This window comes from Drosophila rhopaloa, unplaced genomic scaffold (assembly GCF_018152115.1).
Source record: "Drosophila rhopaloa isolate 14029-0021.01 unplaced genomic scaffold, ASM1815211v1 contig_163, whole genome shotgun sequence".
In the NCBI taxonomy this organism is placed as follows: domain Eukaryota; kingdom Metazoa; phylum Arthropoda; class Insecta; order Diptera; family Drosophilidae; genus Drosophila; species Drosophila rhopaloa.
The window spans coordinates 4,138,418-4,161,295 of NW_025335043.1; the positions used below are offsets into that span (position 1 = coordinate 4,138,418).

The 22,878-nt window shown below is 38.2% G+C and overlaps 5 protein-coding genes across 6 annotated transcripts; 1 reads left to right on the forward strand and 4 right to left on the reverse strand.

Annotated features, from left to right (window-relative positions):
- Positions 1–1,151: 1,151 nt before the first annotated feature.
- Positions 1,152–2,181, reverse strand: LOC108042700. Its single transcript, XM_017121097.2, has 3 exons — positions 1,973–2,181; positions 1,389–1,789; positions 1,152–1,332 (listed from the first exon to the last, which is right to left on the reverse strand). The coding sequence occupies exons 1-3, from the start codon at positions 2,135–2,137 to the stop codon at positions 1,152–1,154; spliced, it is 747 nt and encodes a 248-aa protein (XP_016976586.2). The 5' UTR covers positions 2,138–2,181.
- A 319-nt stretch (positions 2,182–2,500) lies between these two features.
- LOC108042701 lies at positions 2,501–3,413 on the reverse strand. Its single transcript, XM_044458067.1, has 3 exons — positions 3,221–3,413; positions 2,735–3,159; positions 2,501–2,672 (listed from the first exon to the last, which is right to left on the reverse strand). The coding sequence occupies exons 1-3, from the start codon at positions 3,365–3,367 to the stop codon at positions 2,501–2,503; spliced, it is 744 nt and encodes a 247-aa protein (XP_044314002.1). The 5' UTR covers positions 3,368–3,413.
- A 374-nt stretch (positions 3,414–3,787) lies between these two features.
- LOC108043800 lies at positions 3,788–4,812 on the forward strand. The gene is made up of 4 exons (XM_017122611.1): positions 3,788–3,889; positions 3,946–4,065; positions 4,288–4,577; positions 4,665–4,812. Exons 1-4 carry the CDS (start codon positions 3,788–3,790, stop codon positions 4,810–4,812), a joined length of 660 nt encoding a protein of 219 aa, XP_016978100.1.
- Positions 4,813–19,578: 14,766 nt separating this feature from the next.
- LOC108053023 lies at positions 19,579–20,100 on the reverse strand. Its single transcript, XM_017135593.2, has 2 exons — positions 19,938–20,100; positions 19,579–19,878 (listed from the first exon to the last, which is right to left on the reverse strand). The coding sequence occupies exons 1-2, from the start codon at positions 20,026–20,028 to the stop codon at positions 19,661–19,663; spliced, it is 309 nt and encodes a 102-aa protein (XP_016991082.1). The 5' UTR covers positions 20,029–20,100; the 3' UTR covers positions 19,579–19,660.
- A 104-nt stretch (positions 20,101–20,204) lies between these two features.
- On the reverse strand, positions 20,205–22,624 carry LOC108052332 (syntaxin-12). 2 transcript variants are annotated; one of them, XM_044457817.1, is made up of 3 exons: positions 22,494–22,624; positions 21,519–22,199; positions 20,205–20,859 (listed from the first exon to the last, which is right to left on the reverse strand). In XM_044457817.1, the coding sequence occupies exons 2-3, from the start codon at positions 22,195–22,197 to the stop codon at positions 20,681–20,683; spliced, it is 858 nt and encodes a 285-aa protein (XP_044313752.1). In that variant the 5' UTR covers positions 22,198–22,199; positions 22,494–22,624; the 3' UTR covers positions 20,205–20,680. The 2 variants fall into 2 exon arrangements, with proteins under 2 accessions (XP_044313752.1, XP_044313753.1); XM_044457818.1 differs by having other exon boundaries at positions 22,483–22,586.
- Positions 22,625–22,878: the final 254 nt, after the last annotated feature.

Genomic DNA, 22,878 nt, shown 5'->3' on the forward strand with positions numbered 1-22,878 from the left:
GATCCCCCGACTACTAATTTTTAGTAGCTTTGTTTTCGGTTGTATATTTTGTCAAAGCTAATTAGTACGTAAGGGCATTAACAATGCAGCTCCGCCAGTGATGAATATATGACTGAGCCCGGAGAACCCCGAACCGAGTGTGAAATGCATATTTTCGTCTTTCTTTTCGGGTTTCCTCAAGTCATTATGACATTGCCATTAGCATAATACGCGTATTATGCGTATTAATTACAGCGCAGACATTTGCATTTAAACGCCTATTTGTCCCAGGTACCGCGGAGGAAAACACAACGACGATCCCAAGACAGACGGTGGTGGGTCCGAAAACAATCCCCGGTAGCCAAAGCTCGGGCTGTAATTATTGAATTAGAAGACAATAGGCCCTAAAGATGGGAGATGCGTACGCTTCGATAGCTGGAAAGGAGAAAAGACCACCCGAGCGTGGAGAAATATCCAAAGATGATGATGAGGCCAGGACAGGAGAACAAAAAGAGTTATTATGTGGATATTTGCATAAATTTCACGCCCTTGCCGATGAAATCAACCGGAGAGGAAGTGCCAAGGGCTACGACCGTTCTCAGAGTCCAGAAAGACCTTATACGGAAACTGACAATCAACTAATATGACTACATAATAAATTTGGGCGATATGAATCACAACACCTAATTACAAAAAAAACTATACTACCGATTTCATATTTGAAATATTATTTCATCATTTAGTTTTCCAACTATTAAGAAAACACTACTTATATTGTTTTTCCATTTCAATTTATTATTTTTTAATTATTACTACTATTTTTTACCAAAATTCTACGAATCATTTTGTTTCGGTCTTCTAGATTTAAACAGTTCTTATAGAAATTTTATGCCAATTAATTTAAATTAAAATTTTTAATTAAATTTATAAATGACACAAATAGTAAGTGTTTTAATTAAAAAAATAATAATATCTAGAAACAATATCAATAAAAAATGTTAAGTCCTGTATTTATAAATCTTTAAACACATTATATATTTTAACTTTTTTTAAGTTTATGTTTTTATATAAAAGTTTTCGAAGCAAATGGTTACATTTCAGTACCAAAACCTCTAAAAAGTTGTTCTTTTTATATCAATATCACAATCGAAACGCTTAAAAAAGCTTCTTTTTCAACCCAACATGGTGAGGAACTCGCTGCCCAGATGATGCACATCACTGAAGTGCTCCAGCAAGGACTTGGAACACCTTGGATATACCTGATCGCAATCGCTACCAGCTGCTCCCAATCGCTCGGCCTGCAGGTAATCGTTGTCCGAGTGCTCCGACAGGGGATCCACCGAACTAGAGGGTCTGAAAGGGCGGTGAAGAGGGTTAAAATGGAGCCGATCCCACGATCATAAACTCACGTAAGCAGGATGTGAAGCACTTCACCCAGCAAACCATTTCGATCGTCGAAGGGAGCCGCCGCACTTTCACAGATGCTCTTCAGGACACAAACTCTGCCATTTAACTTCATGCGAATGGCCAAAGCCGTAAAAGCCTCGTAGACCGACCAACGATAACTGCCCAAAGCCTGGAGATCCTCCTGCAGGATATTGTCCAAACCTAGTTTTTGTTCAGTCATCTGCATGACCTTATCAAAGATTGTGGCATTCTCTAGTAGCCTTCCTTCAGAGATTTCATGCACATCCTTGGTCCTTAACTGCTTGGGGGAGTATGGTAAGTAATATTGGGCCTTTAAAACATAACCCGTAACCACCGATTCCACTTTGAGTTCATCCACGGGTATACCAAAACCTGCGATCATCTGGAGAATAAATAGGTAAAGATTTTTCAAGTTTAGTTATTACATTTATTCAAAGTTAAAATTAAAGTTAAAGCTTCATACAAAATTTAAAAAATTGTGAAGTTCTTTAAAAAGTTTACAAATAACTAAAGATAAATTGTAATGTAGAATATAATTAAGTAAGCTTAACTTATGTTTACTTACCTGCAATCGAGTAGGATTGGCTCTAGGATAAATTAAAGGTAGCCATCGGGCTTTTCGCACTAAAATATCACTGTTACTATGATAATTCTGAGTTGAATTAAAAGCGTTAATTTCAAAAACATAAACACAACAAATAACTAAAACTGATGATGGTAAAACGTGCATGATAAAGTCCTTAAAAATCTATTCAATAAACAATAACCTTTCGGTTCAAAAGAAGACTGCTGACTAAATTAGGAAACGATAAAATGATTTCACTTTAATAACGTACCGAATGAAACTTCTTACTTTCTTCGATTAGGAAACCGAAAGTGTCATTAGCTGCAGGCAATATGGCACATTTTAGTCACGATCAGAATTGGCTCCATTATTTCCACTGCCACTGTGAGCTTTCTGACTAATAGTTCACGTTCTCTCAATTAACACTCGACAATGCAGACCGACTTTTGTTTCTATTATGAAGCCCCGTTTGCCACAAAGAACACTGACCGAAAGTTTTGGTAACATTTTAAGTCTTTCTTTATTGGCTTAGAATAAGATCTTGTCCAGGTTATGATGCAGTTCACTAAAGTGTTGGAGTAGACTAAGTCGACACTCCTTGAAGACGCGATCACAACCAGCTCCTGATTGACCCACCTTTTCCGCATAGTAATACTCGTTATCCGCATGTTCTGATAATTTGTCCACTGAAGAGGAGGGTCTGTGTATTGGAGATTATTATTGGGTGATCACTCTTTTAAAGGTTTTTTCTCTCAAACTTACGTTAGTAATATATGCAAGAGATCCGCAAAAAGCCCATTTGTGTAATGGAAGGGCTCCTCGGCCGCCTCGCAGATGCTCTTCAGAACACAAATCCTGCCCTGGTAACCCAGCCGATCGGCCAATCCCTCCAGTCCCTTGTACACTGTCCAGCGATAGCTGCTCAAAACCTTATTGGTCCTGGTCAGCAGCTTCCTGGTGTTCTTGCCCAGTTCATCCACACCCACCAGGAAGTTCTCAAACATGGGTTTCCTCTGCTTTCTGGCTCCTGTGACTCCTGGTGTGGCCACTTGTGTGAGGGGCAGGGCTGTGGGTGTCCTCAGATCATCCGGAGTGGTGGGCAGCCAGTACTCCACCTTTAAGACATACCCAGTGGTCACCGCCTCATAGTTGAGATCCTCCAGCGGAATACCTATGCCGCCAATGAACTGGAAAAGGAATGTAAGAGCTTAGAATTAGGTATTCCCCTTAGCCAATCAAATTTCTTACCATAACACGGGTGGGTGATGTGGTGGGGTATATAAGCCAGGGAATGGGAGCTCTCTTACTCCTCTGATGCTTGGAGAGACTTCCCAGGGTGGCCATCACCTGGTGGAGCAGGCAACTAACCACTATGATGACTATACTATATTTCATTTCTTTGTTTTTTCTTAATCTACGCCCGAACGAATCTCAGTGCGTGTTTATGCCAGCTCAGGCCTTAAGCTACTAATCTATATTCTGTGCGTTCTTTTTCTGGCTCACGAATCTTTCATTTTGATTTCTCAATAAAAAACGGCTCCATCAATCGATTCAAGAAGACTTTCTCGTCCGAGAATGTTACACATTCTAGCAATTAGCACCTTTGGCATAGACAACGGCAATCGGTTGGAGACGTGGTAAAGTGGTAACCGTGTAAATCTTGCATATTCCGGTTTGCTTTTCCAGGCTGCGGCTGTACCGTAAGCCACTTCTCACCCATTTATTAGCGGATTTGCCAATTCTGACGCCCATCGCTTGGGTGCAACATGCAATTTGTACAAAGTGCATTTAGTTACCTTAGAGCTTGGGTTTAGAATGGTCGCCTTTCGCTGGCAGTTTTACTTGGGTGTGGTCTTGGCTTTAGCTTTCGGTCTGACACACTGCTTTCTGGTCTTTCCACGTCAGGGATCCTTTGGTGTAAGTATTGTAAAGGATATTTCTTAAGGGTATAGTAATCTTTAAACTATTTCCAGTTGCTGGCTGCCGTGGCCATTCCACTGGAGCTTGGGCCCAAAAACGTGTACATGGCCTTTAACTTCGAGTCCAATTATGCACTGCCATCCAATGATTCCTACAATCAGTGGATTGATAGAGTAAGTTGGGGTATAAATAAATAAATCAGAATAAATTGAGTAAGTAGGTACTTGACTATTCATGTCTTCATCGTTCTTAGGTTAATCCAATGTTATATCCAAAACTGGCTACATAAATCTTAAGTCAGAAGTTTGTTTTTACTTTTACCAATGATAAATGATTTTCTGAGTATATACTTCTTATTATTTCTTATAACTTGTCTTCTTGGATCCTTCTTTCAGTGGGATCTAGACGATCACTTTATGGGTGTTGGTGGTAATGTCACACCCATAAATGCCCGTCAGGATGCAGGAGATTTCCCAGAGGACGAGGACAATGAAGTAAAGCGTCGTTCGGTGGGATCTCCACCTCCTTTCCGGCGCCATGACTTCTATCGCAGTATTATAAACTTCCTGACCCACTACGGATTCAATGGCTCTGCCTGCCTGCTGCGAACTATCTGCGAGGTCAGCGAGTCGCCCCTGGATGCCCAAAACGGACTGGTTGGCAGCCTGTTTCAGATTCTATTCATGTGAGTCCCCCGCCCCAAAAAAAAAACTCTGTTCTGTCCAAAGGGTCGCCACTAATTATGGCATCCTTTCCCCCGATTTCCATGCAGGCCCACGACGAGTGCCGCGGAGCGGGAACTGCAGCACGTGGATGGACTCTACGAGGCCTCCGATGCGGGCACGCATGGAACGGGCTGCTCCGATTACGTGGCCCACTGCGAACACAGTGCTCTGGACCTGATAACCATTGTGTTCTGAATAATTATGTTGGAGAAAATTTAACACTTTAACTAAGCTAAAACATAGGGCAAAAGATGTTTTTGCAACATTTCAATTCATAAGGGTTTTAAATCTACGTTTAATTATGGCATTATGTTGAGTTATCAGAAAAGAACAACTTTTTACACAATAAATAAACATTTACATTACTTTTAAATTGTGAAATAGGATATAAATTTCGATTTAAAGAAGCCTTTAAAAAGATATTTAAATATATCTTCATGTCTTGTAATATCAAATTCCTAAATTATGATAAATGTTCTAAGGGCGTTCGTCAAAACGAATTATTTATTTGGATATTGAACCTATTTTAGCTAAGACTTTTAGTATTTTATATTTTCATCTTTATATTTAACCGATTCGCATTGAAAGTTTTATTTTACAAATTATATTATATAAGACGACTTAAATCCAAAATAACATAAGCCAGATTTATAGCATACTTAGTATATATTGTATACGGTTCGGGTAAGTTGTTATTGCGTTGTAAGCCACATGCAGTTTTGATATAAAGGTTAAATTGATATTCCACCTCAACAGCTTTAAGTATATCGACATTTTCAAGTCACCTCCTGCTGCGGCGTGAAATGTTTTAATTTCGCTAAAAGAGCTTAAAGACGACGACGCAATGTGGTGGCAACAAAGCAGATGATGCCAAAAAAAAATTAAGAAAACAGGAGTCCTAAGCTGGCCGCATGGATCTGGTTTGGATTTTGGCTTGCTTAGGGGTTTTTCAGATGGGTTTACCTCACGTCGGACATGTGATGATGCCTCTGGCATTATGTTTGCGAGTTCGAGTTCTTTCTTTCGCTTTTTGTTAGCTCTTTGATCGCTTTTTCCGCTTCTTTTGTGCAAATGAAGTCGCCCCTGCTCCTCGTCCTTTGTCTGAGTGTGTTTTGCGGTCTCCTTCTTTTCGGCGGCCTGTCAACAATACCATAGAGGAGTCTCCTTTTCCGTTGTGCTGAGTGTTTTTTGTTTGTTTGTTTGTTATTTCTTTGATTCGATTTGCCGCCTTTAAGGAGCCCCGAAAGAGTCCTGGCGATGGTGAGAGCGAATTACGCCTTCTTTGATTTTGCCAAACCATTGAAAATCATAATTAGAAGACAAATGATTCCTCTGTTCTTCTCGAGATCCCCGAACAATGGCCGGGCATCGAGGCTGAAGTGCTTATGTACGCCACAGTTTGAGAAAGGTTTATGAAAAACACACAGAAACTTGAGTACTAATAAGCTTAGACGATGTGTGGAAAGAGTTGGAGTTTGGGATCGGGGTAGATCCAATCCTAAAAATATATTTGGCAAAGGGATCTTTAATTGTTTGTATAAATACAATTCTTTTATTACCTATCCTTTTTGTCTTTCTTTTTTTTTATTAAACATATTATATTTGCACCATGAAATATATTCCAAGATGTATTTTCATTACATTAACGTTTTACTAAGGTTAATATTGCATAATTTATTTAGGTTTTTAACAAACTTGTTATCTTAGAAATCCTAAGTTAGTTTTGTATATTTTATGTTTTTTTTAGCCTAATCAGCTCCATATTTTTAGTTCAGAAGATCCTTTACAGCCCTCAATAACATATAATATCCTAGACACCCATCTCTAATGACTAAGAATAACATCCATCAACTGTGATCCATCTTTTCCTCCTTAAATATCTCTCCTCTCAAATCTACATTGCTCTTCAAAGACCTCCCTTATATCTCAATTGTGGGATCATAAAAGACAACCATCAAATGTGATCCATCTCCTCTAGATTCCAGTGTTTTTATGACTTTTTCTGATGCTTATTTCGTCACTTCAACATGGGTGAATGTCTAAGTTGTCTCCTTTGATTTACGGCCAGCCTGAGATGTCAATTTATTTTTGTACTCTGTTTTTAAACTTGGCATTGACACTGGCCATATAACATTTTAATGGGGTGCGGGCAGGTGTGTTAAGGAGGTTCTCCCCGCGATCCCGTTTCCTGTTGCGGTTAGCCATGGATACTGCTCTCCCCGGAATTCGTTTGCCTTTGGGGGCTGGTTCAAATTGATTTGTAATTAGTTGCAGTTGCAGTCAACAATGTGATTATGCCGGGTTTTGGCATGGGCCTAACCACAAGGGATACCGCAAGGGAGGAGTGGCAGGAGGATCATCAGGAGCTGGGGGCGGACTTCGATCTAGGGTTACACAGATGTGTGCAGACGCATCCCGAGAAGTGGAACCACTTGAGGTCGGGATATGCATAAATTACGGCCAGGGCACCAACATTATCCTAGGCAATTGACAGCTCCCTTAAGTAAGTCATCTATCCATGACATATGCGGAATGTAGGAGGGCGTTCTAGTGAGTTGTAAACGCATCTGTGGGCAGAATATCTGGATTCTGGATTGTGGACAACCGATCCCCAGCCATGTGTCGGCAACTGTTGAAATCCTATAAAGTATCCATAGCCGTTGACAGTCGTTCTGTGGTGTAAATCATTGTGCTGCAACTGTCAACCATTTTGAGGTTTTCATTTAATAAATTCGAACACTTTGTGTGCTCACGTTTTTTCCACCCACCAGTTGGGTTATTAAATTAGAGTTTAATCCACTTCACTCACGCGTCTGCGGACATTAATTGAATTCATAAATGAGCAGTTTATATGATATTTATAAATTAACTAATTACCGTATCATTTGATTGTTGTTTCTGTGTTTGCTCTTGCGGATTTTTTTTTTACCCCATCAACAATTGGATTAAGTTCATAATGCAAAATGGCATTTAAAATAACGCTTTTAATAATGCCAAAGAGCAAAAAAAAATCTGAAAAACGAAGTTGCAAAATTCCATTTGACCGGTTGGGGATATTCAGTTTATATTAATTAACTTAATGAAATGCTTTTTACGAGGCTTATAAATGTTTATTGCATAAGACGGTTAGTAAAATGGATTTTACACAATGGGCTTATGTGGTGGATTTGTTATTGCTGATCTAGGTTTATTCGGATATTTGAGTTACATAGGATTTACTTATAAATATATATAAAATATACATATTTTACATCCCATACCTTAGTCAAAAAATAAAATTTCTTACACCTGACTGATTGATCTATTTGCTTTCCTAAAAAAAACGATCAGTTTACCGAGCATGAAGACTTCAATTTTTCCGTTCTTATCAAAACCCAAATCTTAATTAAGAACTTCTGAGGGGCAATATCTTAAGAAGTTCTCCCATGAATTTCTAGATTAGTTTCAGCTTGCTGAACCACTGTATCCTAACCACCATATCAAATTGATGGCGACTGTAATAAAAACTGAATCATTAACCGATGGCAAAAGATGTTCCCACAACTTCTTTATCGGGAAACATCAACACCTCAAACGTGCCTTTCCCTATGCTCCGTTTTAATAAGGTTACCTCATCATCATCAGTCATAAACACATTCGGGTCATATGAATAATGTCAAATTATTTTATTGCACCAACCCTGAGGTGGTTGCATTTAAATTTTGATCGATTGCAGGCGAGAGCGGAAACTAGTTTGACATTAATTGACTGCCAAATATGCACAAGCGCATGAAATTATGGAAAATCCTATTAAAGTCAACCCATCCTAGTCGCAAGTCGCAGCCCTTGGCAAGTTGTGAAAAAATCAACTCGGCCAAAAGTTCATAAATGCTAATGTGCCCCGGAGCCTGACGATGATTGATGGTCGCCTTCACCTCCATTGCCGGAGGAAGAAGTTCCGTTTCCCGCCTCGCAGTTTCCTTTCCTTTCCTTTTTTGGGGGTTTCCCGCCTGCCACAGACTGCGCAAAATTATGCGAAGGATCAATCCTTGATGAACTGTATACATTTCACCTTTGTGCTCTAGGTCCCATTTAAGCCAATTTAATCCCAAGCCGGCTTAGGACATTACGATCTGGGATTAGGCCATGTTGCAACATCTTCTCCCGCGCAGATTTAGTTGTTATGCCAGGGGCAAACATTTGAACGGGATTTGTTTGTAGGCGGTGTTCCCCTAATGATCTTTGCCAAAAAGGAAATCAGATTTTCCAGTTCCTGGGAAAGTAGGGGCTCACCCAAATATCCTTTTGTCTGCCTAGTCTTGGCTGAGTCCTTATTTTAGACCTTATCCTGGCCGCAGTATTTGTCTGATTTATTTTCTAAGAAGCACGTGGCGGGCTTTTTTACGGACAGTGTTGGCTTGATTTAATCAAAGAAAAATTTTTAAAAAAACATAATTGTTAGAAAAGTAAACCAAAATAACGAACAGTTTTTGTTTAAAATTATAATAAATTTATATTTAACTATCTGAAATCCTTATAAGCTATTAGGTTTTCCTGCGTAAATTATAAAGACTTTTACGGACAATACTATAGTCTAGTCTATATTTTAAAATAACTAATTTCATACAAATGAAAAAAAGTACTGCAATTGATTTATTATAGACACGTATTCCATATTTTTATGTTATATTAAATATATTTAAGGTTTCAAATAAATCATGAATTTTGAAGGAAATCTGAATTGTTATAAAACTGCTATACCGGCAACTCTAGGTATGACCAATTGTGCCGAATCCCCCACATTTCTGGAACCCTTCTTGCACTCATTTTGCCCTCTTTTTCCCATATGTCTGTTGGAGTCCGCATCGCATAATTTTTCACTCGCTTGTTTGGTGCGTATCCCAATCCCTTGCTGTCTGTGGTTTTTTCCCTTCATATTTTTTCATATGTGTTCGTGTTGATAAATTTGCTTAGATTATTATCCTGGATCCTGGCGTGGCTGGCTCTGCTTGCTGTTATCTCCCTGTCGTAATTAGTCTCGAGCTTGTTTGCGCCGCATTTACACAAAATGCTTTTCCAGGCGCCGCACGCACTCAGGGAATATGGGGAAAATGGACATGGGAGAGGGGGCTTCAATCCGGACGGACAATAAGGATGGGCCGGGATTGCCGTACAGACAAATTGCTCCGGAATATGAATGAGTGAAATTCTTTTTTTTCTTTGTTGCAACCGCCGACTATGCCACAGAAATACCTCATATTCTAATAGATAACCCGAGGAATTGGAGGCCTTAAATTGCTAGATATCTCGGGGAGAAAGCGGAGCTCGTCCCCAAGTCAAACTGGCAACCTTTTAGCATAAATTTCTCCAGGCGAAGAGCACGACAGGAAGTCGTCGCCAAACGGCAAACGCCTCCGCCAACCGCAATTTCCATTAGCACAGTTCGAGGGTATGGAAACATCATATGTGTGGGCACGGAAGGATGGATGGTTGGTCCCCGAGAACATTTGACATTTTAAGGAGCGCCAAGTGAGTTGCCAGAGCAGGTAGCTCAGGTAATACAGTATGCCACGGATAAAAGCCCCCAGACACAGACGTTGTGCCTCGCCCATGGAATATGTCAACTGTTTTTAGCACGCACAATTTGAGGGAAAGCCAAACAAAAAGCAGGGAAAATGCTCTCCAAGGTAACATGAATATATAAACGATGGACTCGAGCGCTAAAACACACTGCCGGGAGATTGGCACAACCTGCTCCAATTCCAATTCCCCGGCCCACACCTGTGGGAAGGGCTCGAATTACGAATGCAATGTTGAAATAGAAATTAAATGCCGGGGAAAACCGCATTTTAGACAAATGCCAAACCGTGAGCGCACACTCGCTCGTATCGGCTTTCAGGACACTCAATTCGGGTTTCAAACAGCATCCCTTGAAAGGAGCAGGTATGTATCCTCCGAATCAACCACAACATGTACACCTACTTCCTCCTTGACACCCGAGAAGTTTGCCAAAAAAACACAAAAAAAAAACCCGCCACAATGCCAAGGAAGTTGCGGCCTGAACAGGAACTGGGCCGAGAACTCTGTGGAGAGGAAATGCGGCCAGATCGAATTGATAGATAATCAGTATGTTAAGTGCCCCTGGAAGGCGATGGATTACCGATAAGTTCAAGTTGCAGATACGATTTGGACGAAGCCAAAACGTAAATTGAGTGTACAAAGCGACTAAACCGAAACGTTAAGTGAAGATTGATCTACACTTTTACAAAAAAATTTACAGAGATTTAACTTTAAGAAAATATAAATGGATTCCTAATCCTGCATTCGCTTTAAATTTAGAGCTAAGCGAAACAGGATTGCAATTTTTCATTTCGGCTTGCAGATTAAGAAAGATAAATCCTATAAGCTTAAAATAATTATTTAAAAACATCCAATATTTTAGGAATAGTCTCAGATGTAAAATGTTCAATTATATAAAAAAATTGTCTTAAAAATAATTTAGTAAACACAGAATATAGGCTTAAGAACAAATATATAAAAAATATATTTTCTTAAAAAAGCAATTATTATAGATAATATATTAAACCTACTCATAACATGTTGTACAACATATTGTATGGTTAGTCCTATAACTGAGTTTTAGTTCCTTAGGAAAACAATTTTAAATCATTAATTAAATTTAAATTTGTTTTAAAAAACACAATGGTGTTAGTACGTGCTTTTGTTTTTTTCGAAGTTACACATATTGTATTCGACACGAACATTACTTCCTTATTGCTTTAAATACCACTCTAACACAATAATTTTTGAAGTCACTAGACTTTCTTAATTCCAGAACGATTTTATTTCTGAGCGGATCTAGGCTCAGATTGATGAACTCTTCCAAGTATTGCGAATTCCCGAAACATCAAGAGCTCAGAGATCAAACTCCGTTTGCGGTGGACAGTGAACATTAATTACGCCTCAGTAGAGGACCGACAGAAGTCCTTGGGACCCATGTGCGTTCACCTACCCAACTCATACCAATACCATACCCATGCAGGACCGGCATCGAATGCTTTTCAATAAAAGTTGCCCCAAATGGGTGCCGACAAAGGCAGGCCGAACAATTGGCCAACAAAAGGAGGTCGAAATTACAACGCACTTTCGATTGCAGAGTTGGGCTGTTGGCCGATGCATTTGTCATGAGCATTTTGCAAGCGGGCCAAGAGTCGAACAATTAGTCCACGCCCTCGATTTCTGAAGCTGTTCATGCACTTCTTTTTCTTACACCTGGTAATTGCTCCGCAAAAACTTCTTGTAATTTTTCTTTAACGAATCTCAAATGACTTTGCGACCTTTGTCCCCGCCGCCTTGTCCATTGTTGACCGGAGTCCTGTGGTTTTCCTTCCCAGCTGCAAGTGTGAGAGGTCCTGTAAAAATCAGCTTGCTCTATTAAAACTGCAGCGACATTTATGGCCTTGATCTACACAGAATTCTGGCTTTTTGTTGGTTTACCAATTGACCCTGGAATTGGTCCTTGATGATTAATGTTGGCCCGTCCTCCACATCGGAAAACAATTTCTGCCAAATTCCTTGTCAGTCCGAGTCTGTTTCTATTGACGCATTGTGACTCTGAAGGCGTTGGGCTCCTTTCTGATCCTTTGTCCTTGGGTCAGCACCTTTTCTTTACACCTTCGAGGCGGCGAACTCTTTGGTTTTCCCTAATTCTCTCACAATGACCCTCGGATGACTTTGGAATTGTTTGTTTGGCAGCAGCTGAAATTGGCTTACAGGGATCCAAGAAAGAGATCTAAGTAACTATTTAGATTGCACTATTCTTATTTTCATTTTTAATGCTTCACATATTCCATAGTCATTTTATGTTCTTTTTACTTTTACAAATTTAAACAATTTATTTAATATTCAATTTAATGGAAGCATTTTTAACCCAAATGTAAAAGTTATTCCCTTAAAAGTGTATTATAAAAGGTTTCTTTCATCTTTAAATGTATATTTTAATTTTTTCCCACAGAATGTATACCTTAATCAAAGCCGTTAAGTGTTTTCTTTTACAACTTTCCTTTTCTTAATGGATTTTCATGTTTAATCCATACCCCCATACCCCAATATATTTGTTTAGTAATATTGCACACTTTGTGGGTCAGCTGATGCCTACCCTGTAATAAGCAACTGTTTAAGCACTTACCCTTGGAAAGGGAAGATTAAATATATTGATGGATTTTCAATAAGCTTCATTCATCCGAAAATCACTTGGCCTGATGACAAGCCTCATTATTCGCCGGGGATCCGCTTTCGCAAAGGGTCCAATTAGAGAGTGCAAGATGAGTTTAAAATTGAATTTAAAATGCATCAGACTGTTTACCGTAATAATATCGACACATTTATGGGTCTCTCCACTCGGCTCCACTCCTGTCCAAACTCCCCTGACTCCCTCGAGGGCCCAACCGAAGTGATCTTGGGTCCAGGTGCTATACCTTAATGGGCTTTTGTATTCTGATGACCAGGCCTGCGGCTGCTTCTTCATCGCATAAGTATCTGCTCCTCGCTCGCTGCATTTCTTCCCCCTTCTTGTCCTGCTTATTTAAGTACATTTTAAAGTTGCCGGATTTCTTCCTTTTCCTTTAACACTGGACAGATGTTTTTGCATAACTACAATGTGTATACATTTCACTGGAATCGAATGAAATAAATTGTAACATAATATTAACTCATTTAGTTTAACAAACAAAATTTTATAACGATTTTGTTATGAAAATAAGTTGTATCATTTTCGAACAAGAAATTTAAACTTTCTTTGTCTGGACATTTATTTAGTTATAGCCCAATTTAATTTATTTTAAAAAAGATTTTTGAAATCCTTGTTTTTATGAATTTAATTTGGATGTTAATAAATATCCTTTTGGTATTAAACATTCTTTTATATTTAATCGAATTTTTACAATACAATATTAAGCAAGAAAACTGTTTAATAATTCAATTCTTTTAATATATTTTTTTTTTGGTAAACGCTAATATATTAATAGTTTCTGAATTTTCTGTACTTAAGTAAAATATTTTCTGAAGCTTTGTTGTAATAGCATCTCTTGTGTCTGAATTTTTTTACGAAACCGCCTTCTTCTGGTGCTGACTTAAATAAATTTAAAACCGGCTGCATTTTTTCTTGCTCCTTCAAGGAAAAGACAGATGTTTCTGGCTTGTGCTTTTTTCGAGCGCTATGATTCTTTTTTTGCCATCCTCCCGCTCTGAGTTAACTGATATCGAGGATGCTTTATTACTGTGGGCAAGCCGTATCTGAAGTCGGTGCCTTTTCCTGCATCTGTTATCCTGACAGCAGGACTCGGCTCACCCGCACGCTGGGGAGGTAATCGATCTCATGTGGTTTATTTACATCCGTTATTGAAATTCACTTTTCGCTGTTGCTTTTGTTTTATGAATTGGCTTTGTATACCGCCCCGAATCCCTGCTCATATTGATGACAATTGCAGTTTTTGGCATGCAGCTGGGCACATTTACATCCGCCTGTTGTGTGCACCTTTTAACAACAGATTTTTTCCCTTCGCTTTTCCTTGCTGTCTTTTCCTCTTGTTTCGATTTTTTAAGCCTTTGTTTTTTGAGAAATATTCCTTTTTTATTTGCAGCAGGCGGAAGTGATATGCTTTCCGGTGCTTTAATATTTCAATTTGGCAAATAATGTTCGCGGCAAATGATTTGGGAAATGATAACTGAATTTACAATTTGCTCTGCATTGGCTGCAAAAAGTTGGGAAAGGTCGATTCATAAAAACGATAGGTCTGATTTAATTGAATTGTTCAATAACATTTTTTTGATCAATCTTTTAAATACCTGACATAAATATGAGAAGTTAAAATAATCTGTATTTGCATATTACTCAAAATTAAATACACCTAAGACAAAAAGTTACAATCCAAATTTTAAATATAAAATATATTTTAAAGTATAATTGCTACTATGCATTTTTAAAATATTTTTCAGAAGTGTTATTTATATGTACATATTTAACTAAATTATTTACACATTCTTAGCATTAAGTCGCTCTTAAAAAATGTGTTAAAAATTATCTTTAAAGTAAAAAGTATTTTTTCTGGGAAGCCTAATTAGACTTGGTTCGTTAAGCAGAGCTTAGAGCATTACGTGTTTATCTGATTCATTTTCTTTATTATTATTTTAATACAAACTCATGGGTACTTAAAATAAATAGGCATTAAACTACCAGATAAACATGAGAAAAATGTAATATAGTCACACATTTCTACGATCTCATTAGGAAAATTCCGACGAAATTGCTGTTCTTGGCCATGAAATTCTCACCGCAGTTCCATCTACCACACCTTTTAAAATGTAAATGCAAGACATTTAATAACGAAACCATTATGTAATCTTCGTGCGCTCATATGTTTTATGGAGCACATCGGCGAGGATATCAAATTGTATCCACAAGTCCAATTTAATTATAAGCCAGGCCACGCAAGGCCCATCAAAGTTCCGATCCGATGCAGGTGCAAATGCAGAACCTTCGCTGACCAGTCGACAGTCGTCAGCGAGATCCGAGCTCATTTTCGGTTCCACATTATTATTATCCACGCTCCGAGTCCGGTTTTTGTTGGGAATGCCGCTCTACAATTCATTTGCAAAGCGTATCCAAAAATGCTGATGGGATTATTATATGTTGTTGATCTGGGACTGGGGATATGCGACGCGACTGCAGGTGGAATATCTCAATGGTCGGGCAGGTCTTTATCTTTTTAATACTGTGGATTGCTTTGTGTTTTTTTGTTTCTTTTTCTCCTCCACATTTCGGCTTTGGGCCTTAATTCATGTATTAAAAGTTAGAAATCCGTGTGGACAGGTGAATTTTTTCCTTCCATTCCCGGTTTCCTCAAGGCTACCGATGCAGAAGTGTATAATTTAGTTTAGGTATTGAAGTTGTTCATTAACAATGCGATGGGGTATTGAAGGAACAGGTATCTGTGGGGAATTTATCATTGCGATATCAATGATAGGGAAGAAAGAGCACTGGAGAAGAATCTGAATGGAATCATTTGCCGAAACGAATTTCTGTTAACTAGACATTAGAAGTAGCGCTAGGTGATTTGGACAGACTTCAGATCTTAGTGTAGATGCATAGTCTCTAAGGTTTTTATTTTTTAATAATTGTCTTTATTTAACATTAACTTTAAACATTAACATTATAAATTGCTACATTATGTATATATTTTAAAATATTCCAGCTGTGAATATATATCCCAGATTAAGTATGTATTTTAGAATATTCCAACAATGCTTTCAAATCAAAAACTGTGAGTGTATATCCCGGATTAACCATTGAAAAATATAACTAACTATAAAACTCTTCTGATCAAAAATAATCCCGCTATGAAAGGTGTAAAAAACCCAAAAGCGGAATGCCTAATACCCCAAACGAAATAATATACAAAACCCAGCTCATTGTCATTCATCATATAAATCAGAATTCGCACACGGATAGAACTCGAAGAACCAGGAACCAAAGCATTCGATTGTATGCAAAAACAAAAACATAATGAAAACGGAATCCAATGGAATGGGTTTTTATGGTTTTGCCATGGTTTGGTGTGGAATGCCGCAGGTGGCCGCCAGCAGTGGGCCTCTGTCGCTCGCTTTTCAAGTGTTTGCCTTTGCAGTTGGACAAATTTACATGCGCGCCTCGCACACAATGAGTTGGAGGCTGACCTGTCCATGTAACCAGGTAGCCGCGGTCCATGTTCCACACACTCAAAACAAAGGGCCTACTTAAACCAGAAATTTACAATTTATCAAATAATTTATAATTTCAACAATACTTTACTTCAAACAATACTTTACCAAAATTCAAAAATCGATCTTTTCTGATGTCTAAATTTAATAACTACATCACTTTTAATTTAATTACTAACTTTCTAATAAATTAAACAAAATTAATTTCAAGGCTGGGGTAAAACCGACCTTTAATACAAATCCACAATTATGTACAGGCAAACTTATTTAAGTCTACTGTTTCTGTAAATGCATACTTTAATATTAATTTTTCAAAACTTAAAAACAAATTATGTTAAGACAACAAAAATTCATGGGAGCTTGGAAAAACATATTTTCTGTATTGAAAAAATTAAAAAAAACCCTTATAATTCCTGGAAGATATATGACAATATTTTACTACAGTCAATATATTTTTAAATACATAAGAACTTTATGTTTATAGGTAAATTGGAATAAAACATTAAAAAATATTTTTTAACCCAGGTGTCGTAAGGAAATTTTACTTCAACATTTCTTTCCCTGTGACAAATTTCTTAGAACTTAAAAAAAATATTTTTTTGAGTATATCGATGCAGGTTCATGCAGCAGCTACCTGGAATGTCCGACAGTGGGACACACGTCGCTATTCAAATAGGTCGCCGACCAGTTGAAGGCAGCCGGCAAATGCAAACGCAAAGGCAAACAGAAACGCATCATTTAAATGATGGAAAATGCAAAAAAGGATGTTGGGCCGTGTGATTTCCGCTCTGGACACTGCCTTTTATCCTTTGTGAGTGCGGGAGTGCGTGAAAGGTGTCCGCTCCTTTTGTTCGAAATATATTTTTTAATTAAATGGACTGAGTTAAGTCTCGTGGGCAAGGGAAATAATATGTGGGATGGATGAGTGCAGAGGCAAATCAATCAATTCCTGCCAAATGCGGTCAAAATGCAATGCTCAATTAAATAAGCCATAAAAGAAATTCCAACGGGGGTGCAAAAAACAATCACTTTGATGTGGGAAACACAGATTCCAGCGCAGGCTTAAAGTAAAAATGGTTGCGTTTGTAAAAGCTTTTCGATTGGTATAAATTTTCAAGTGTCTCTCTGCTATTACCAATTTGTTCTCTAATTGGAGAGTGCGAAAAGATTGACTGTTAACTAAGTGAAACGTCAGGCTAAAAGCCCCTAACAAGTGGATGGCTATTTTTAGGGAGACATGTTAGCATAAAGGATACTCTAAGAATCTTGAAAGTTCGTGTTTAGATCTCATTTAGCATCCATTTGTGCAAAATATTACCCATTTAAAATATTTGTTTTATTTTTACTTGCTAATCATATAATGCTTGTTTTTTTTTTTTAATAGTTTTATGATTTGTATTTTTGTTTTTGCTGAGCAAAGAAAAAGAAAATTCATTTAATCTTGGAAACGGAAATACATAGTATACTTTTATGCAATTTTAAATTTTGTTGTAATTTTGAAATGAATTATATTATTGCATACTTTTTGAAACCGTTTTAAGTGTTTGTAAAAAAACACAAATTTTAATCATAATATTTACCAACATTCCAAATCAGAAACCTCAACCTGTTCCATACTTTTAACAATATTAAACCTTTTTCTTTAAGACAACCTTCATGCCAGAAACACTACCCAAAATTGGAAAGGGTGCTGGGATAGGTGTCAAAAACTTCGAAAAGCCTGTTATCAACTGCTTCCTTTCAGTGTTAAAACTGCATATCCGAAAAGCTCGACCTCCCAATTGCAGGTTGAGTGCAAAAATTCATTTGCATGCTGGGAGCACTTCAATTCTGGTGCTAAACTAAAAACGCAAAACGATCAAAAAACGACTAACGAGCGCACCTGTCACATGTTCCTCAGGGGTTGGGGCTTATTTGCATGCGATTGAAAAGCGCGGAATCAAAGTGTTTGATATGAAAAACAAAAAAAAACCAAAAAAACAAGCAATTGACTGTGGATTTTTCCGGCTGCATGTGAGTGCGGGATGCTGGCTAATTAAAAGCGCATCAAAAGCGGGCAGAATTTGCATAGCAAACGAAACGAAACGTTGCGAAAATTAAATAGAAATTGTTAGTTGCACTTTTTCCTTTTCACTTCGTCAAAGCTGCCAATGCCGAAAAAGTTTTCCATGAATAACTGTCGTTAAAGGAGCGGAATTACGGAATTTCGGGCAAAAGGAGCCGCAGCGAATCGTCCAATAAATGTCAGCGGAACAAACTTTGTTGGCCAACTATTTTTATAATTAAACAAACTGATTGTGATAAGTAGGAACATGAAGGCAAAACTTATTCCAAGAGCGCGACTAAAGGTCCGGTCATAAATTGGGCAAACGTCAAAGTTAGCACTTCTTGTTCAACAAGCCCTTGAGACAACGCAAGGACAAATTTGAAGCATACAACAAGAAAACTTAATGACATTACACATTTTTCACAATTTTCACAGAATTTTCAAGTGCATTTTAACTTTTCTTACAAGGTTTGGTATTAAGGTATAAAAAAGGGACGAAACTATTTTTTTAAATATTAAAAATATAATATAATCCCTGGGAATATTTCATACTAAATGAATTGCACACTGTACTATACAAAAACTTTGAAAAAATAAATGAATTGGGAACAGGGGTATACACCTTATTTCTGACTAAATAAATTAATTCATTCGAAATTGTTTAGAATTTTAGGGAATCAAGTCTATAAGAATCGAAACATCTGGTAAGGTTAAATGATATAACATATAAAGTTTTTATATCAAGAATGCAGGCAATTTGTCTGTTTTAATGATCCTTTTAAACAGGAATATAAATTTTAAGAAGTGTTGTTAAGGCACACAAGAGAACATTGTTTTGCTTCCGATTCTTATTCAAAAAATATTATATATCAAAATCGCAAGATTTAGATCAAACTAAGATTTTCGATTTCCACTCTTTAATAGTTTTCTGTTTACAATTGTATTTTTGAAAAACTAACCCTATGATGTGGCTACATTTCCTGGTTTCATCCGAAAAGGCAGTATTGCAATACCAATATATTGGTATGCAGTTTAAATAGGTTTTACTGCACGCAGGTCACTCGGTTATCAATAAAGTATTTAAGATAAAGTCTAGGCTATCCTGTGCATTTTGTGGCCTTCGGTGATTTAATATCCTGGGAAACTTTTATGAGACATATGTAGACATTAAGACTGTCTTCTTGTTTGAATTAGTTTAATTGGGAATTACTATATGCAGGTCATTTGGTTTTTAACATGTTATTAACGGCTAAAACTAGGCTATTCTGTGGATTTGGCAGTACTGGCCGCTGCAGCAGCCTTCGCCTGGGAGGCGTGGTGCTTGGCCACCGCCTCCTGCGCCTTGCTCAACTGGATGTATCCTTCGTGTGCGCGGGATCGCAGTTCGCTCTCCACGCTTTTGTTGACCGACTTGGAGATAACCGACTTGATCTTCTGGGTCTCATTAAACTTCGCCTTTTTCGCCTGAATTGGGGCATCTATCAAATACAAGGCAAAACTTAGTTATGGATAGACAGGACAACTTGTTGATACTCACTAGAACGGCGGGTGAATGCAGCCTGTTTTTGTTTCTTCTGTTTCTGTATAGCTGCAGGGAGCTTTGCTGTCTTGAATTTTCCTTGGGGCATCTTTAAATTTATTTATATTTAACAAAAAAACAAAATATTAATCCGCAGCACGTTGTTTTGGTTTTGATTCAGAGTGACCTTATACCGATAGTCCCTATCGATTACTACGCTATCGCTTAAAGCGAGCTGCCAACCTTTTTTATTTTGTTACTTGGCGCCCTATTCAAAAAATATAGTGGTTTGTTCGGTTTATCTTTATTTTCGATTGCTGGCTCACTTATTTTGTAACTTGAATTATTTAACATATATTTTAGGAATTCCTGAAATCAATTTCAGAAATCCCCTTTTCGCTTGCTTTAAACTAAACACAAAAATTTCACATTCAATGCAAAACTTAAATTGTTTGCGATAATCGTTTTAACAAGAAATCATTAACATTTAAAAGCGCTGAATATTGTTTTTATGCAAGTTAAGTGGGATTCAGTATCCTTATTTACGTATGTGTATATATATTTATAAATATGGTATTTGTTTGTTTTTTTTTCAGATTTTCCCCTACATTCTTGTTGTCTTTGCTCACTTGGTGATTAAACAGAGTTTTCAACGATCGAATATTTTGTTTCTTATAAAAATCGTTTTACAAAAATCTATGCATGTGTGGTTGTGTGTGTATGCTTGCGTGTGTTTGAAAGTGGGAATACAAATAAAACAATTAACTGTTCAGTTTGGCAACGATAACGCCAGTCACGATTAAACCTATTATCACAGCGATCACCAGGAGTATCAAGATCTTGCGCCGGTAGCTCTGGCGACTTCTGGCCGCCTTTTGCAGCTGCGAGGTGCCATCCTCCACGTTGGCGGCCGTCTGCTCAATACTGTTCTCGATGAAGTCTGCCGAAAAATAGAGAATTGTTTAGAAAATTTATAAGTATTTGCAAATGGTGGAATTAAATATTAAGCATATATTTCTTTGCAAATATTGTGTGTTTATCAATGTCGCCTTATATTTGAAAGAAACGAAGTAATTATAAAGCGGAATATTTTGATTGGAGTTCAAATAAGTTCAACAGAAGTAAACAGAAATGAAATTGAATGATATGATAAGGGCATGGACAACAGCCTGTTCAAATGAAATATACAATTAAGACTATTATATTTCAAAAAAGGTCCCGTGGGTAAGCAAAGGGAAACTTGATGATGTGAACATATTATCTGTTAATTTCCTCAACCGCAGTTGAGTTTATTACTAAACAAATAAATAATGAGAATTCTGTGAATGCTCCATATGCACGTATTTTTAAATGACTAAGGGTTTTTTAGGCCACCGAATCCACAACTTTAAGAGATAGAGAAATCATTTTAAATCGTATATGCAGTTTTAAATGCAAGTCTAATATTTTTTAAAATTAGTTCGAAACAACTAAAATTTATCAAAAACTTTTATAGATTCCTATTGATCGCCAATATGGTAAAGTGAGAACATTAATTACGGTTTGCGGTTTGACAATTTGTGGTTTCTTGGCTTCAATTTGTATTTGAGGTCAACTTACCCATCTGCTGGCCCTGATCATGAACCAGTCCACTTAGCCGGGTCATGATCTGGTTGACATCGATGATGTCCGACTCGATCTGCTCCACCTGCCGCCGTCGCTCGTCGAGAATGTCATGCTCCTGCTGGAGATGTGCCTGCTCCAAACGCTGCTGTTGGAGCAACTCGGCGCGGGCGTTGGGCTCCCCATCCTGGTCGGCGAATTGTTGGGCCTGCTGAAGGGTCTGTCGCATTGCCGACGAAATGCGGCGCTGCAGACTGGAGTATTTTTCGATCACGCCATGGAACTCCCTTGTGAGATTCTCCAGCTGCAGCTTTTGCTGGCGATCCCCGTGCCGCACTACTGCCTGTAGCCTCTGCAAATCCTGGCTGGTGGTCTGCACCCGGGCATTGCTCTTGGTGTTTATCGAGTGCACTTTCTCCCGCATATTTGGCAGCTCCTTTGGTGTCCCTATCAGTTTAAGCTGCTTCTCCAGCTGCTTGGTGCTGCTGTGGACCGCAGTGATGTTGTGGCCAATGTCCTCGCTGAGCGACATGAATTCCGTGGGACTGAACCCGGAGGATCCTCCTGCGGCTGCGAAACTCACTTCGGGCGTGACATCCGCCATGGCTCCATAATCCCGATGCGGGCCACCGCCTCCTCCTCCTCCTCCTGCTGGATTGTTCAAGGCCTGGGACATGTCTGTAAGTGCATATCTTTGTGAAATCTGGGTTCAAAGCACGGGTCTTGAAAAATGGGCCGACATTTAATACCACTTCCCGAGCAAACAGACAAATCCCTACAAATGATTCACTGTTGTTGTTATCAACATATGATGTTTGCCTGTGTGCGTGACTGTCGGTGCGTTGGTGTGTTACCGTATCGGTGTGTTGGTGGGGCAACATTTATGTGCTTTCTTCTTCGCATATGATTTGCGTATGGGGTTGGGGGTTCTTATAGGGCTTCTACCTGAAACCGGGATTACCTGGTACTTACTTCAAAGCGAGTTCTTTTCCGTGGACAATGTCAGCGCACAAAGCCTTTCACCACACAAAATACAATGATAATTCTGCAGCAGCAGCAGCTAGAGATGGGAGAACTTTGATGAGGCCATCGGTTAAGTCGATTTTTTAAAGTTTGCTTAAAGCATCAATACTATCACTTATCGATGATGATATCGAATTATTTGGCGCCAACTTTAGCCACAGCCCACCACAAAAGGGTTAAGTTCAGCCCTTGTGTGAATTAATTTTTATAAAATTGTAGTTTTTGTTTGGGTGTAAAATAAATATAAGTTTTTAAGAAATCTTATAGCAAAAACCAAGAAATTTTAAAGTATTAACCTTTAAACTTTGAGAACGACCCAAAATACCATTTCAAA

Coding starts and splice junctions, on each gene's coding strand:
- LOC108052332 (XM_044457817.1), bottom strand. CDS start 22,197: ATGTCCCAGGCCTTGAACAATCCAGCAGGAGGAGGAGGAGGAGGCGGT. Junction 20,860..21,518: donor TGATCAGGGCCAGCAGATGG/GTAAGTTGACCT, acceptor ATTTTTCGGCAG/ACTTCATCGAGAACAGTATT.
- LOC108043800 (XM_017122611.1), top strand. CDS start 3,788: ATGGTCGCCTTTCGCTGGCAGTTTTACTTGGGTGTGGTCTTGGCTTTA. Junction 3,890..3,945: donor CACGTCAGGGATCCTTTGGT/GTAAGTATTGTA, acceptor AACTATTTCCAG/TTGCTGGCTGCCGTGGCCAT. Junction 4,578..4,664: donor CTGTTTCAGATTCTATTCAT/GTGAGTCCCCCG, acceptor ATTTCCATGCAG/GCCCACGACGAGTGCCGCGG.
- LOC108042700 (XM_017121097.2), bottom strand. CDS start 2,137: ATGCACGTTTTACCATCATCAGTTTTAGTTATTTGTTGTGTTTATGTT. Junction 1,790..1,972: donor CCAATCCTACTCGATTGCAG/GTAAGTAAACAT, acceptor TTTATTCTCCAG/ATGATCGCAGGTTTTGGTAT. Junction 1,333..1,388: donor GTGCTTCACATCCTGCTTAC/GTGAGTTTATGA, acceptor CCGCCCTTTCAG/ACCCTCTAGTTCGGTGGATC.
- LOC108042701 (XM_044458067.1), bottom strand. CDS start 3,367: ATGAAATATAGTATAGTCATCATAGTGGTTAGTTGCCTGCTCCACCAG. Junction 3,160..3,220: donor CATCACCCACCCGTGTTATG/GTAAGAAATTTG, acceptor TTCCTTTTCCAG/TTCATTGGCGGCATAGGTAT. Junction 2,673..2,734: donor CTCTTGCATATATTACTAAC/GTAAGTTTGAGA, acceptor TCCAATACACAG/ACCCTCCTCTTCAGTGGACA.
- LOC108053023 (XM_017135593.2), bottom strand. CDS start 20,028: ATGCCCCAAGGAAAATTCAAGACAGCAAAGCTCCCTGCAGCTATACAG. Junction 19,879..19,937: donor TGCATTCACCCGCCGTTCTA/GTGAGTATCAAC, acceptor TGTATTTGATAG/ATGCCCCAATTCAGGCGAAA.